Source organism: Apus apus, chromosome Z (genome assembly GCF_020740795.1).
Source record: "Apus apus isolate bApuApu2 chromosome Z, bApuApu2.pri.cur, whole genome shotgun sequence".
NCBI lineage: Eukaryota > Metazoa > Chordata > Aves > Apodiformes > Apodidae > Apus > Apus apus.
Genome location: NC_067312.1, coordinates 13,680,765 through 13,696,013, shown reverse-complemented (window position 1 = coordinate 13,696,013; position 15,249 = coordinate 13,680,765). Strand labels below are relative to the sequence as shown.

Below are 15,249 nucleotides of genomic sequence, written 5' to 3'. Positions count from 1 at the left end.
GTTTGATTTGCTAACTGGTCTTCAAATTTGTGGAGAAGAGATGCAGTGTTGAAGCTTAGGTTCTACCAAAAGTTTATACAAACATCTTGGTAGTAGCCTTGGCACTGCTATCTTAATGCTGTCATCTATGTTTTCATATGCATGGTAGTATTGACAATTGAAACATTCAAGAGAAGTAAATTATTGCTTCACATCTGCAGTTGTCAAACAAGCTATTCTGAGCCTTTAACAGAGTTCAGAAAAACTCCAGAGTTGTATCCACTGAATAATCAGCTTAAGCTGGACGGAGCAGAGAGTATGCAACCTGAAGATTCGATTCTGTAAATCCAGGAGAAATGCCAGGTAACCCCAGTTTCATGGCCAGCAGAGCTGTCCTTCAGTGCATGACCAAGTGGGCTGGAGAGAACAAATCTCATACTCTCTTGAGAACACATTACCATCCAAGAAGTAAATGTGTGAACTGTAGTAGGTGACTTGGTTGAGCTTATGGAGCACAGATTTCATCAAGTGAATGAGAACAGAATCACCTAGGCTGAAGGAAGCTTGCTAGCTCAAGACAAGCACAATGGCAATGTGGGAGGAAGAGCAACTGATTGCTTTGTGGGCAGGAAATCTGACTGCTGGTCATCTTCTGCAGCACTATTCCAGACCTTGCTCAAATCTCTTTTCTGTCAAGATATCAAGCCTTTACCACAGTTCTGGGCCGAACAAAGGGAACATTTGCCAGAAAACAACAACCATGAAGGAGTAGTCATATGCTGACAGCTGCCATCTACTCAGACATAGAAACATGGCAGCTAATGGGAGGGAGATGAGACAGCAGCTATTCTAGATGTGAACCTGGTTAACAAGATGGAATTAGTTAACATACAAACATTGAAAGGTAGCTGAGATAAAAGTGATCACGGAACAGCACTGCTCATCAAGATGTATCAAGTTTCAAAAGGCCCCACAAGTAGTATCTAGGACATAATGCATGTCACAAAGGACACAAGACTCTTCTAAACAGCAATGTTTGCATACATTAGATGGAAGCTATGAAAACCTACAAACTATACTACTCTTCCTTAACAAATATTTTACCTGCTTGAAACTACAAATCACATATGCACATTTAATTAAGCTTACTGTCAACTGTTCCATTAAAAGAGGTAGGTAAGCAACCACTGCCAAACTTAACAGTTTTAAGCATGGAAAGAAGCATTTTAAGGATGTGTTCTCCTTTCCTTTCTGAACACTCTCTGTGGTCATCACTTAACTCTAATTCACACTGCAAATGACAGAAATATCTTCCTTAAGACACAGAGAACATTTATTAGGCAGTAGTATATGATGCAAAAAAATGTTAAATGAAGATCTGAAAGTTACTTCACTGAAATAACTCCATCTACTTAATCGGAGAGAGATCTACCCTGAAGCACAATTTCATCCTAAATAACTTATTACAGAGGTCACTTCATCATAGCAGTCAATATCCTCTAAGACACCTTTTAAACAGCATGAACTTTAACCAGCTTTTTAGAGGGTGAGAGAGGGAAGACTTATGAGAGGAATTTTCTACAGTAAACCAGCTGTTAAGCAACTACAGCCCTAGCTGCAACGAGAAATCATGAAGTTCAGGACTGCTAAATTTCAATTTTGGCTCTGATTCTACTTCTAAAAGGAAAATATATCTGAGAGTAGGGACACAGAACACCTGTTGCAGGAACATTTAATATCACTGAGGTCTCTTGCTTATTCATGCAGCACTACCTATCACAGTTGTGATAAGGAAACATCCAAATAACAAAAACAGTATTATCCGTTTCCTCTTCCTCTTTTTTTTTTTTTTTTAACATACAAGTCAACCGATATTTTGGAATGACATAAACATAAGTCAGTTAGCCTTAAAACACAGGGTATTTTTTTAGGTCACTCTGGTCAGGTGTATTTCCAGAATGAATAATTTTTAAAGTCTATTTCACTTTCAAAATTTTCTTTCACTCTTAGGCAAGGCATTAACACCAGCATTTCTGTTACTATGACCTTTACTGCAGTTCTGTAGATGGGCTCAACATAGTGCCTTAATAACTGTGTGTTCCTAATAAGCCTGAATAATGTGGTAAAGGCATTATGAAAAAGACGAAGATGGTGTTGTTCACACACTGTATCTGAGTCTCACCTAGAATGACAAGGAGTACATGTAATTAGAAGGGACTGATCCTTCAGGAATAGCTGTGGGGTACTTAAAGGTCTAGGTAACACATAGCCATAAATTAAAAGACAGGCAGAGCGAGAAGAAAGTTTAAATAAAGTTAATACCAATACTGATAAGAGAGGTTTGAATGCATGCTGTAAAAGCAGTGAAAGGTTGGTATAAATTAACAACAGCCAAATTAGTGAAAAGTGAAATTATTATACCTCTAAGGCAAATTTTTAAAGGAAAAATGACTGCAATTCCATAGAGAAGACAACTCGGTTTCTATGTCTGTCTTGTCTTTTGATACAATTTTACTCTAATAACTTGAAATGTTGGAAAACTGAGAGCAACATTACACAGTTCTGAGAATATATGCACAAGAACTAACCCAGTTAAAAATATACGTTTAAATAAAGAACTCAGTAGCTAAATCTCTAAGTTAATCAGTGTTATTCATCAATACACTTAAGGTTAATCACCAGCTTACTTATAGAAATGAAAAATTTTTTACTTCCTTCTGCAACTAAAAGCTAAGAAAGTCTGAACAATCTGTAAAAGCCCAACAAAATTACTATTCATCTCTAATTCAAGAATAATGAAACTCTTTGTTTAGAAACAATGGTTTTTTTAAACTCACTATAACATAAAGAAACAGTATGTTATTACACATTTTAACAAGCACTTATCTGGGATATTTTCAAGGAAAACAAAACAAAGTGAGCTACTGTGAGTTATATGTATTCACTAATAATCGTATAATGGGACACAGACTTGTACAAATTAATAAGAGAAGTCTTCAGGCTTATTCTATAACTGGCGGGTCTAGGGTTTGGTTCATTCCAGTGTTTAAGCTCACCAGCTTCTGTAGCTCTCATAAAGGAATCAGATGGAGCTGTGTGTTTCCTATGTAGCCTTTTCTGAGTTCAACATTGTGTCCTTGAACAGTCATACAAAACACACTGAGACTCCCTGCTGGTAATCCATGTATCTGCAGCCTGAAGTAATAAATTTACAAATACCCTAACCACAAATTAGAATACATTATAGCCAAAACCTATGTATAGAATTATTTAAATGTTTTTGTAGAGCAAATTTGAATGCCACAAAATAATCACAAGAAACAGAACACCACTTAAAATACTTCTTTTACTATAGTAATTCTAAGAGCCTTCACTTGAATATGGTTTTACTTCAGGATGCTACTACTGGTTTGATCAAATGGAATCAAAAGAGACTGTCAAGTGTATATAGAGACTATTCCCAAGTAAGACTATGAGCAATTCCTTTCACAATGTGAGGATTTAATCTCAACACATTTCCTATTAAAAATTCTAGAGTAGTCACTGCAATTCAAGTAATTTGATATTGCACCAATGTATAGTACAAATTTTAGAAAAAAACTAACAGATCTACTGCAAAGTTTCCAGAGCTCATCTTCACTGTATATAAGAGCAGCAGTGCACTGTCATGATAAAAAACTTAAGAGATGAGTAGGTGTTTGATTTCACCTTTTCCTCTGATGTGCACTAACGTAAAGTTTTTAATTTCTCCTTTTATGGATATAGAACATATTGGTAAAGTAAGACAGAGTATGTCAATGACTGTGAATGCCAATTATACATCTATGTATAATGTCAGGAATGTCAAAATTGGATACAAGCAGGTCTCCTACCCTGTAGAATGGCTGATTCAGTAACAGAAAACTTTATAAAACCAGATGAAACATCCTTACCTGGAGTCTCTGTGTACCACATAAGAATATACTGAACTTTGTCTCAGTATCTTCCTCAAGAAAAAAGATCTTACCAATAGTTAAACTATTTGCCAGAAAACCACACTAACTCTATATGTTAAACTATTGCAAAAGCTTTATATCTTGAGAACACTACATTTCCAACAGTAATAGAGCACCAAATTGTCTTAACTGTTAACTGTCACTGAGAACTTAGAAAAACATAAGAAACATCTGACTAAACCACAGAATCACAGAATTGCTGGAGTTGGAAGGAACCTCTAGAGATCATCTAGTCCAACTCCCCCACTGAAGTAGGATAACCTAGAGCACTTTACACAGGACTGCATCTGGGCAGGTTTTGAATATCTCCAGATGGAGACTCCACAACTTCCCTGGGCAGCCTGTTCCAGTGCTCTCTCACCCTCACTGTAAAGAAGTTTTTCCTCATATTTAAATGGAACTTCCTATGTTCCAATCTGTACCCATTGCCCCTCATTCTGACAGTAGAACTACTGAGAAGAGCAATCTGACCACAGATTCATTTACCCCTGTATTCAGTCTTTGATGATGATGATGATAATTATACTAGTAAGAGTAATAATGATGCTGACTAGGTCTGGCCATTATGTTTTATTCCCTTCATTCCCCCTCACTATTTGCAACTGTCATGTAAGAAAATGTTATTATACCTATTACATTTCCTATTCGTTTATGAGCCCTCCTAAACATGAATTTTTCTCATCTCTTTTTAAACTTGACTCCTCATTCTCCTGTGACATGTTCCAGAATATATTTGGAAAGCATCCAAAAAGAAGTATTATGAAGAGGGTGAGCAAACACTGGAACAGGCTTCCTAGATGGGTGGTGGATGCCTCAAGCCTCTCAGTGTTTAGGAGGCATTTGGGTAACGCCCTTAACAACATGCTTTAACTTCTGGTCAGCCCTGAAACGGTTCAAGCAGTTGGACTCAATGACCACTGTAGGTTCCTTTCCAACTGTAACTATTCTAATCTATTCTAGTTTACAGCTCCAGTCTAAAGACAAATTACTGATTAAACTTTGCAGACTTTATAGTTTCTGTTATTATTAAACTTCACAGATGGAATACTGCTTAATTTGCAACACAGTACTTAAAGACAATCCAAACTGTTTCTTTTCACATGACATGTCCAAATCCTGGGAAGACCTGTCACCAGCATGAAACAAAATGAAATGGTTTTAAAATACTTTTCCTGTAATGTCAGCCATGTAATGTCTCTGAAAATGCAATTATACAGCCATTTATAGTAGTGTTTATCCAGATTTTATTTAATTGACCAGACCCTTTCATTTAACAGCAATTCAAGCATCAGGGATGCACTCAATCCATATTTGGTATATTAGTTAGGCATTTGCTTAGATAGGATAAAATCGGACAGTCTTCATAATTTAGAGTATCTTAATTTGTTTTTCACTATCTACAAACTATTTAACCTAACTAAGCTGTACTGATGTCTAACTACATTCAAAAGAGCAACAAACTTTTAACATATCTGTTCTACCATTTAATAAAAATTTCTAATATGGAACTAAAACCTTTGTGTCCACAAGCTGGAAAAACAATAAAGTTGGCTTAACTTGCATGTATTTTTACAACTGAACTGCTCCATAAAACACACTGTAGTTTCTTAAGGTGTTTTTTTTTTCCCCCAGTCTTAGTGGAAATCGTAAACTTTCCTCCTAAAACCATTTTTCATGTACCTGTGTGTTAAACCAGTAAGTCGGTCCCTGTTGGGGAAAAATCCTGATGTCATTTAAATTTATAACTGGAGTCTTCTGCTTATCATGGACCATGCTACAGACACATTCGTGGAGCAATTCCATCTTCCCATTCACTGTCCCTCTTGAGTAAAGAAGACTGAGTATGTTTGAAACACCAGCTCAAAAATCATTCATGATCCTGCTACTGACAGCTGCAATACCTTTGTTGCTTAACACAATTGCTACAGTGACATTTTTGCAGTTTGATTCTAACCCCAAAGGTCAAGACTGAAGCCACAAAACCATTTCTAAGAGTCTCTTTGACAGTTGGCAAACAACATCCATCAGTGTTCAATTAGACTTTAACATAAAACTTGCAACTTCCAATTGAAATACTCTAGTTTTCCAGCATATTCAGTTGCATCTGAGTCCCTACACAGGAATTATTCTACTCTGAAGATACACTGGATGAAGTTAATTTTTTTCCAGGAATTTTTTGTAAACACATATTTAACCAACAACTCTCAGCAAATATAATGAAAAGTAATTTTAAATTGCAAAACTAAAATAATACAGACAAAACAGAAAAGAAAAATAAAGCATAATAATAAAATACAAAAGCCAAACAAGCCTCTCAGAAGACCCCAACAAAAAGTAGACCTCAATACTCACCCATCATTTGAACATGTCAAAAATTCTTCCTTTATTTTTGGATGCCAACAGCCTGAATTGAGCATTGCTGTGTGACCCTAAGGAAATAAAAAAAGAGATTTTTACAAGGGTCCACAAAACATCTTAAAAGGTTTTACAAATTTTACTTGAAATCCTCCAACTGAAATCAAGTGAAAGCTGTGGGCTGAATCAGACCCTTCTGACCACAGAAATAGCTGATTAACATCACAACAATTTAACAGATTTTATATACTCTAATAAGTTTCATCCTTGCTTGCTTTCATTTTCGAATTTTAAAATCCCTATTATTCATGTACTTATATCTGGTCTTTCAGAAAACAGCATGGAATTATACTTCCCCTTTTTTTCTTGGGACAACTGTAATGCAGAGAAAGGATGAACCATTAGACACAGATAAAGTGTAATGCAAATTGTTTCAAGCTACACAAAAATAACAGCAATAACATGAATTACCAGGGAGACACAATATATGTACTCAATGTCAAACTACACTGGCCAAAAACCTTGTTGGAGAAAAGTGTGGAAACAGAATTCCAGAGTCAAGGTGGATTTAACTTCAGATGAGTTTTCATAAAACATTAGAGTTGCAGACTGAGTAGACAGCCTTGTTTCTTTGGGACAGAAACAGAAGGGGAGGTAAAGATTTCATCCAAAGTAAACAACTGGCATTATCCTGATTATGAATATGAAATGTGCTTGTCCAGTTGGCTTTAATACTTCGAAGTACAAGCACAAGCTCATTGTCTACAAGCAAAGAGAATTTTGGAAACTACCCCTGCAACACAGGAATTACTTCAGTTTGCTTTAAACACAAATATGGAGAGAAATAATGAAAAGTTAATGGGGTGACACAACAAATATTTTACCATTTTGACTGTTGGACCACAATACACTAGAATTCTAGAAGTTCACAAGTGAAAGAAAATCTGAATTATTTTTAAGCAAACAAGAACTAAAGCAGATGTTTCTATTTGATGGTTTTATATAGATATCGCTATCCAAAAGACAAGAACAGATATAGGCAAAACAGCATTTGGTCTTGTTCTTTGGCAATACACTTCAAATGCAATAAATAAGTCAACTTTATCATCAGTTTGAACACTAGATTTTATCACTGCTTTTTAAGCTTAAGCTATTTCAAAAACTGACGTGAACTTAAATCATCTATGTAAACAAAATCTTTGTCTCATGTATTTTGTGGAAATACAAAGGTAAAGTGATCTAAACCCCATCAACTCTTGTTAAATCCTTCAAAAATATGAAGCAGCCTTTCTCCATTTCACATTGTTGCTTACTAGTTTTACACTTAAGCCATGCAAGTAACAATAGTAACAACCTCGAACTCTTGCCTTGAAGTGATAATTGTATCAGCAAAATAATCGAGGGTATAATATAGCTAGAGACCAGACCAGATGAAGAGTTTCTAATTTTTGTTTTGATTGGTTGGACAAGAGTACGGGAGAAGGTGACAATTTCTACAAGACAGCCTGTTAAACAGATTAATTTGTTGTGGCAATACAGCAACATTAATTGGAAGAGACCTTGAGTTGCCCTAAGTCAACCTACAGCCCAAAACCAGACTATAGCCAACATTAGATCAGGTCAGTGAAGGCTTTGTCTAGCTGCATCTTGAAATCCTTTGTGGATAAAGGTCCTGTAACTTCCAGAATGTATCAATGCACAGGACTGTCACATCCCAGAGATACTGAACTTCATGGAGTTTCTGGTTAAGAGCAAATTACATTGTCATTCTTCTGGCATTCGATTAATTGCTGATTTTACCTTTGTGTTTGTCATATCCACAATGTATTGATCTCCTTTTATGCATTCCATTACTGGGAAGCCATCTCTGTCAAGAACTTTTGCCTGAGAGTTACCAGAGACAACGAGAATTACATCTCCTGTGCTGCTGTACTGTAAAGATTTGATCTGGTGACTAAAAAAGAAAGAAAATTCTTCAGTTAACTGCAGTTCCTCTACGCCCACAATAAAATAAGAGAGTCAATGGTGAGAAAACGTTTTGCAGAAATAGACTCATATACATTCCTTTATCAAAAAGATGGGAAAAAAATAATCTGAGGTTAACAGATTAAAGCTAAATCCAAGATAAATGGATTAATGTCACATTTGCTTCTTCAACCACACAGCACATCAAACTGTATTCTTTCTAAAGCTGGCATATAAAATGTCATTTCTGCTAAACATATTTAAGAATGCTCCTATAGCTCCAAGTGAGAAATAATATGTGTCAGAATCAGCTTTCCAGGGCTGAAAATTGTTTTTCATCTTCTCAAAAGCAACATGTGTATTTACAGTAATCTATAAATTTCTAGAAAAGGATGTTGTAGTCCTACATAAAACTCCACTGTACATTGTACACCAGGAAATTAGTTGTATGTCTGCATTCTTGCATCTTTTTCTATGTTCAGGCCTGCAGTTTCATCAGAATTTCAAATTCATGAGAGTGTATTATCAATCTGCCTAGTCTGCTATGTCTTAGGTGACTGATCATTTGCTGTACAGGTTTTCTTAAAAATGTCTCCTATTGATTGAGAAGACCTGGGACAGAAATGTCTGAATAATACCAAGACAACAAAAAGTATCAATCAAAAGTAGGAAGATAGCTGATCAGTATGAAGTCCATTTCTAGCTTCAAAATCTTCAGGTAAGAAGCACTCTGCCTGATGAACACAGTTCACTGTAGCTGCTGTATCTGAAGTACCCTTTGATCCCCTACCTGGCTGTCCTCAATTACAAGAAAAAGAATGCAAAGCAGTCTACCCAGTCTACACTTGCCAGAATTTATACCCTGGCACATTAACAGAATGTGTACAATAACATTACTTCATATAATGCTTCAGCTCTGCAGCTAAATTAACCGAAAATTAAAGACCAGAATGTATTTGCTGGGTAGATTTGCATTCCCATGGCATCCAAACGTTCCTCAACAGAGTATTATCCTTTGGTGAAGAACATACCATACACATTCAAATCCTAGGAACTTTAAGGAAAATAGTTTTTAATACAATTTCACATCAGTACAATTAACACTCAGATGATGAACAACACTGACTATGTAACTTGTGTCTTAACAAACTAACAGTTATTTCACATCTTACATGGTAGTGACTTCACGACTGACTCAGCTGCAGCTATTACCTGTTAAGCTTGTCTCCAAACTGTGAGTTACTACACAAAACACATAAAACATTGAAATATGTATTTTTAAAGTTCTGCATTGATCACAGTAATGTAAACTAAGCGTAAGTTTCTAATTAAAAAAATGTTTGGCAAAACCAATTACATTATGATTCAAAAGCCAAAATCTGTTTCAAGCACCATATTATGTAACACAAGCCAGCAGCCAAATGGGCCAAAGTCTTATAAAAACTGATTTTTAGTAGAAAGGAGACACTCAAATCTGGGCATTTCCAAAACAGATCACAGGCAACGTCTCAAAAAGTGTCATGAACCCCAAGAGCAAAAATGGATGCTTGCTCAGAAGAGGGAAAAGAAAGCCAGACATATTAAGCCCAGTGCAAACACTGGAAAAAATAAAAAAGAAGCCCACAAGAGAAACAATATCTAAAGTCTAGAATATTCTCTGCCCACAGCTGACAAATCCAGACTAAATAAGCCATCAGATTCAGCTTATGTTAGGATTTTTTTTTCTTTTCCCCCAGTTGTACTTCCACGCACTCTTGCCATATCACAATTTGCATAAAGCTCAAAAAATTCCTGGTGCCCATCTAAGCATAGCCTGCAGAACTTACTCAGTTATATCTCCCACAGTCTAGCGCTGAAATTGTCAAGAGAAAATACCCAACACATCTCCAAAGCACAGATTCATGTTTTGTACTTTCCATTGTTGAAATGTAAGAAGCAAAACCAGACTTGTAAAAAATACACTGTAAGATTCTTTTTGTTTGGGACATGCTTTAGGCATGAAAATGATCTGGCTACTAGACATGGTTAAACATTTTGCCCAGAAGTCAAATCTGATTTCTGAGAGAATACACAATATGCTAAGGCCCAGAGAGTCTTCTGAGAAAACTAGTTTTCAGACACTGAAGTACTGAAATTAAAACTACAGACAGTAATACTGTCAGTGCGGCACTGTTAATAATTTGACAAATATTGTCTCATTCCTTGTTTGTAGTTCTGTATCAGCATATTTGAAAAAACTTTGTTTTCATCTTAGATTTAAAGTTTCTTCTGATAAGGAAGAGCACCTGATTTTACAGCCTCTAGCACAAGAGGAACGTAACTAACAATTTATCAAATCAGTCACGAAAAAATTAGTCTGAAAAAAAAAAAATATTTACACAACCTTTATCTAAAGAAAAAAAAAACAAACCAAAACAAAACCCAAAATCCAAAGCTTTGTGACTGTGCGATACAACTTTTTAAATTATGTCCAAAACTTGTTTTTATAAGCAGGGAATGCAAAGCCCCAGAAGTTACCATTTTTAGATGTTTATTGGAGTATGACCAAGAGTGAGGCTCTGTAGAGGCAGTTCTTACAGAAAAATTTTTGTTTCTTATTAGCTTTAAAGCAAAAGTATTGGGAAACTTAAAGGAGCAGTTCCCTTTAATAGCATTTATCCAAGTCATTTTTGGTTTAAAGCTACCAAATGTGCATAGTACTTTCTGCCAGGACCTGCAGAACAAAACTACACACATGGATAGAAATGCAACGCACAATTTCTATACACATAACACAGCTCTGTCTTAGCCTTGCCTTTGCCTTTCACACCAAGGTGTGGCTTGAAGGTACTTTGTCAGAGTCTTTTTTTTATGTCCCAAGTCCAAGGAGAAATTAACAGAGTAACCTGATACTATGCTACAAAATGGATCCTGCACAATATAGAATTGCTCTCAGACTGTTTTATTCTTAATATGAAATTAAATTTACTGCTCCAGAACTGGATTTCTGCTAACACCAAAAGCTTCCAAACCAGAATTCTTTGAAATTAAGGTCTGTGAATGCTAATAGTCTTTGCAATAAATACCATAGTGGGGAAAAAAACAAAACAAAACAAAAGCCACAACCACAAAACAAACAAAAAAAAAAACACCACAACCACAACACACAACAAAACCAACAAACAAAAAAACCAAACATATACACCTGGGCATGAGTTATTTAATATTGCACACCAGCAAGCCTCAAAGTCAGCGTTAAAGAACTTTTTCTTGAGTCTGAATCTTTAAATCAGACAAGAATTATAGTTCCAGTTTTATGTTTACAAAAAGCCCAAAATTATTAAGTAAGACTTGCAACAAAAGTCAAATTTGCAAATCTTTCACCAGTCAATCCTATTTTTAAATAATTTTATATTTTTATTTTTATGTATTTCATTTATACCTCAGCCTACTCAAACCACAAGTATGTATAATTCACCAAGAATGTGTTTAAAAACACCTATGAGATACTTACAATACAATAGCATCAGGAATAATAAGCTCTGTAAGCTCATACTTTGCCATCAGTTTTTGCCAAATGTATTTGCAAGCTGTTTTCCTTCAAATGGGACATTAGCATATACTGTACCTTTATTTTTTTTACTGAATTTATGTCTTACACCATTGTTACCAAGTACTACTAAATTTGCATGCACTCTTCTCAGTTTGACGATGCTTGTTAAAATTATCTCCTACTGCATGAGTAAAGGCTGTCAGTTATGACAGAGGAAAGAAAAATACCATTCATATCCTGCTAACTGATCAGGTAAAAGAAACTCATGGCAGAAAAGTCTGAATGTGACTTCACAATTGGGGAATTTTTATTCATTTATTTATTTCAAAACAGCTTGTTTACTAAGTTACCATTTTAAAGTAAATGTTTCAATAAACCACTGGATGACACAAGATTAGTTTCTCAAAGGTATTAGAACTGCATACCAAATCAAAGCACACTTTTTACTTTCCTGCTTTTTGACAGTTGGGAACATCAGTAGAATCTCTTTCTAATTTGCCGTTTCAGCCTAATAGCCCCAACTTTATCTCATAGTTTACTATCTAGATTCTTGGCACATCTATAATTACTGACAGATACTCTAACCTCCTAAAACTGACCAAAATTCAGCTGTAGCTTTTTAAGACAATAATGATCAAAAATTGACTCACTGCAAGTTATAAATTACAATCCCTTTTTTAAGCGTACCCAAGTATTTCATAAAGTACACCACATTAGTCAGACATCTTCATGCCTACCATTCACAAGGCTGGAGTGACCGAAAAGCTTGGAGTGAGGCATCCATTCCAGCAAAATCCCAAAATTTAACATCATAGTCATATCCACCAGTTATCAAGCGGGCACCTGAAGGATCCAATCCCAAAGCAGAAACCTAACAACAACAACAACCACCAAAAAAAAGTTAATTTAAGCTTGTTTTTTTCCTACAGTTCTTCAAGTGTCACCAAAATATAACATACTACTGAAGTAAACTAAATTATTTCATGTGCTAGCTTCTTGCTAAAATACATCCCCTGGATTTTATTTCTGAATTTTTACCACAGTGTATAGTCTGAATACTTTGGTAGGGAGAACAGAAATGGAAATTACACTATCTGAATAAACCAGTGAAAACAGCTGAGGAAAGTTATTTACACCGCTTGCTTTCTAATTAACTACTTGCAGAAACTGGGTATATTTCATTTCTGTGAAGAAAATTATACTCTAGACTTTCAACACCCATCAGCTTAAGTTTTCACACTACTTTAATGCTGGTTAAATTTGTCTTTCAAGGGAAAACAAACAAACAAACAAACCAACCACAACCTTAAATTATATTTGAATAAAAATATAACCACAAATTAAAAAAATGTTTTTAAGTGAAAAAGCTCAAAAAAACTTACCAAAACCCATTTGCTTTATATAAAAAACACTTAAAGCTACTCAGAACTTGAAGAAAAGTATGCATAATGCTCATTACTTTCATTTATTAACCTCAAACCAAAGATTACCTAAAATGAAATTTAGTGAAAAGCCTATTTTAATTATTTATTTGAAGAACTTTACTGTAGTAGTAATCCAATCTCCATATAAAGAATTAAGAGTAACAGAAAGCATCTCATTGATTAAATACCCTTTCATATACCTTCCAAATTATTTCTTCTGTTTTCTCATTGCTGAAAATATTATCTGCTCCAGTGATTTCAAGTATTAATACAAGACTAGCTAGACAATTAATACTAGACTAGCTAGTTTGTAAATCAAGATATTAACTCTCCAAAATTAAGTCATCTAAATGAGATAATATTGAAAAGTTATGTCAAGAACTGTAAAACAAAAGAATTTTTACAGTAACTCAAAATTACACCCAACCTGAAATGTTAAATCTGCTGAAAAAGTTTTCAGGAAAAGAAAATTGAGGCTTAGGCTTTTATATGTATACATGAAAAGTAGTGACAGTCACTATGATTTAATGCAGACAGATAGAAGTACAACCAAGAATACATTGTCTCAAAGACAAATCAGTCTACCACTGTGTATTTTTTTTAAAGCTTTAGTGTATGTATCGTGTTATGGTATGGAGACTTCTGAAACTTATCTAAACCACTGAATAGTTTCCATACAAAATGCTGCTTAAAAATGGAATTTAGCATGAGACAATCACTTTTCCATGTCCAGCTGAAAAAGTAACCTACAGAAAACAAAAACACCAGTTATGAAAGGAATTTATTCTTTAAGATGGAAAATTTGTTTTGCTGAAATTAAGGTTTCCTTATAAAAAAGGGTCTTCTTTTGAGTTTCTTTTTCCAGTTTCATGTCAAAAACATGTACTTAGAAACTCCTTACTTTATCAAAGACTCATTTCTAGTAATCTTTTCATGCTGGTACCATCAAATATATGGTGCCATCACTCAGCCAACAGTTTAACTTTCAAGAAAACCAAGATGTTGCAGAAATTATGCTGCTGTTCACCAGGCAACTAACTTATCTTTAATCTAATTGTCCCACTTTATTTTAGAGGCTTTGGCTTGCAGAAATCTTGTATTTAGAGAAGGTCTAAAACCTCATTATTCTAAGGAATGCAAGGGATCATCAGATGTCCTAATGCAGTGCCCCTGAAAACATCTAATTCAGAGACACTAATAGATTCAACATTTTTATTTTTACTTCACTGAATCAAATGCTTAAATGTACTGCTTTGTGCTATCCCTAAGAATGAATTAGAAACTCCATTCAGTCACTATGACATATTTTATTTTTAAATGAAACAGAGATGCAACCTCTTAAGTGTTCCCAAAAAAAACCAAACAAGCCCCTTTTAGCATTTAAATGCAAATGTTGAACCCCATTCATTTAATTCATTATTTCTGACATGGAGAAAAAAATGGACATTGCCAGATTAATCATGGATTCAGTTAAAACACTCAAGGGTTCTACAATAACTACTACAAAAAGGAGCAGCTATATAAGATGCTAGAAAGCACACTGTTCAGAATACCACTGTTTATATATTCTTTCTCATACCCACCTATGTACCAAAAGTGTCAGGAGGAAAAAAAAAAATATATCCCTGAAGTTTCATTGGGAGCAGTAACTCCAATTACACTATACAAGGAAGGCAACCAGGAAATTAGCCAGGTTTCTGGAAAGACTCTCCAGCTTGGGAAAACTTTTCCAAGACTTTTCAGCTGCACAGGAATGGAGTCATCATGAAACCCACGTTCATTAGATTGAAGAGGTACAGATGGGATACGTAAATTAAGCTGAAATACAGTATACTGCATGAACTTGATGTGAAGAGTGTATTTTAAAATGCTGCAGTGAAACATGGGTATCAAGATACGGCATTGCTCCCATTCTTGTATGTGTATAACAACATGGGTAAGCAGTTGCATTATTCTATAACAAATAATAAAAAAAAATATAGTCCTTGTGTAGAAGGGC

The 15,249-nt window shown here is 35.0% G+C and overlaps 1 protein-coding gene across 3 annotated transcripts in view; it reads right to left on the bottom strand.

Moving 5' to 3' along the window:
* Positions 1 to 15,249, bottom strand: part of WDR70 (WD repeat domain 70) — a 122,594-nt gene that overhangs the window by 71,733 nt on the left and 35,612 nt on the right. For all 3 annotated transcript variants that reach the window (XM_051643344.1, XM_051643342.1, XM_051643341.1), the window contains exons 7-9: positions 12,564 to 12,697; positions 8,130 to 8,283; positions 6,327 to 6,403 (exon numbers count right to left, since the gene is read on the bottom strand). In XM_051643344.1, coding sequence (XP_051499304.1) covers positions 6,327 to 6,403; positions 8,130 to 8,283; positions 12,564 to 12,697 — 365 coding nt within the window. The remainder of the gene's footprint in view (positions 1 to 6,326; positions 6,404 to 8,129; positions 8,284 to 12,563; positions 12,698 to 15,249) is intronic.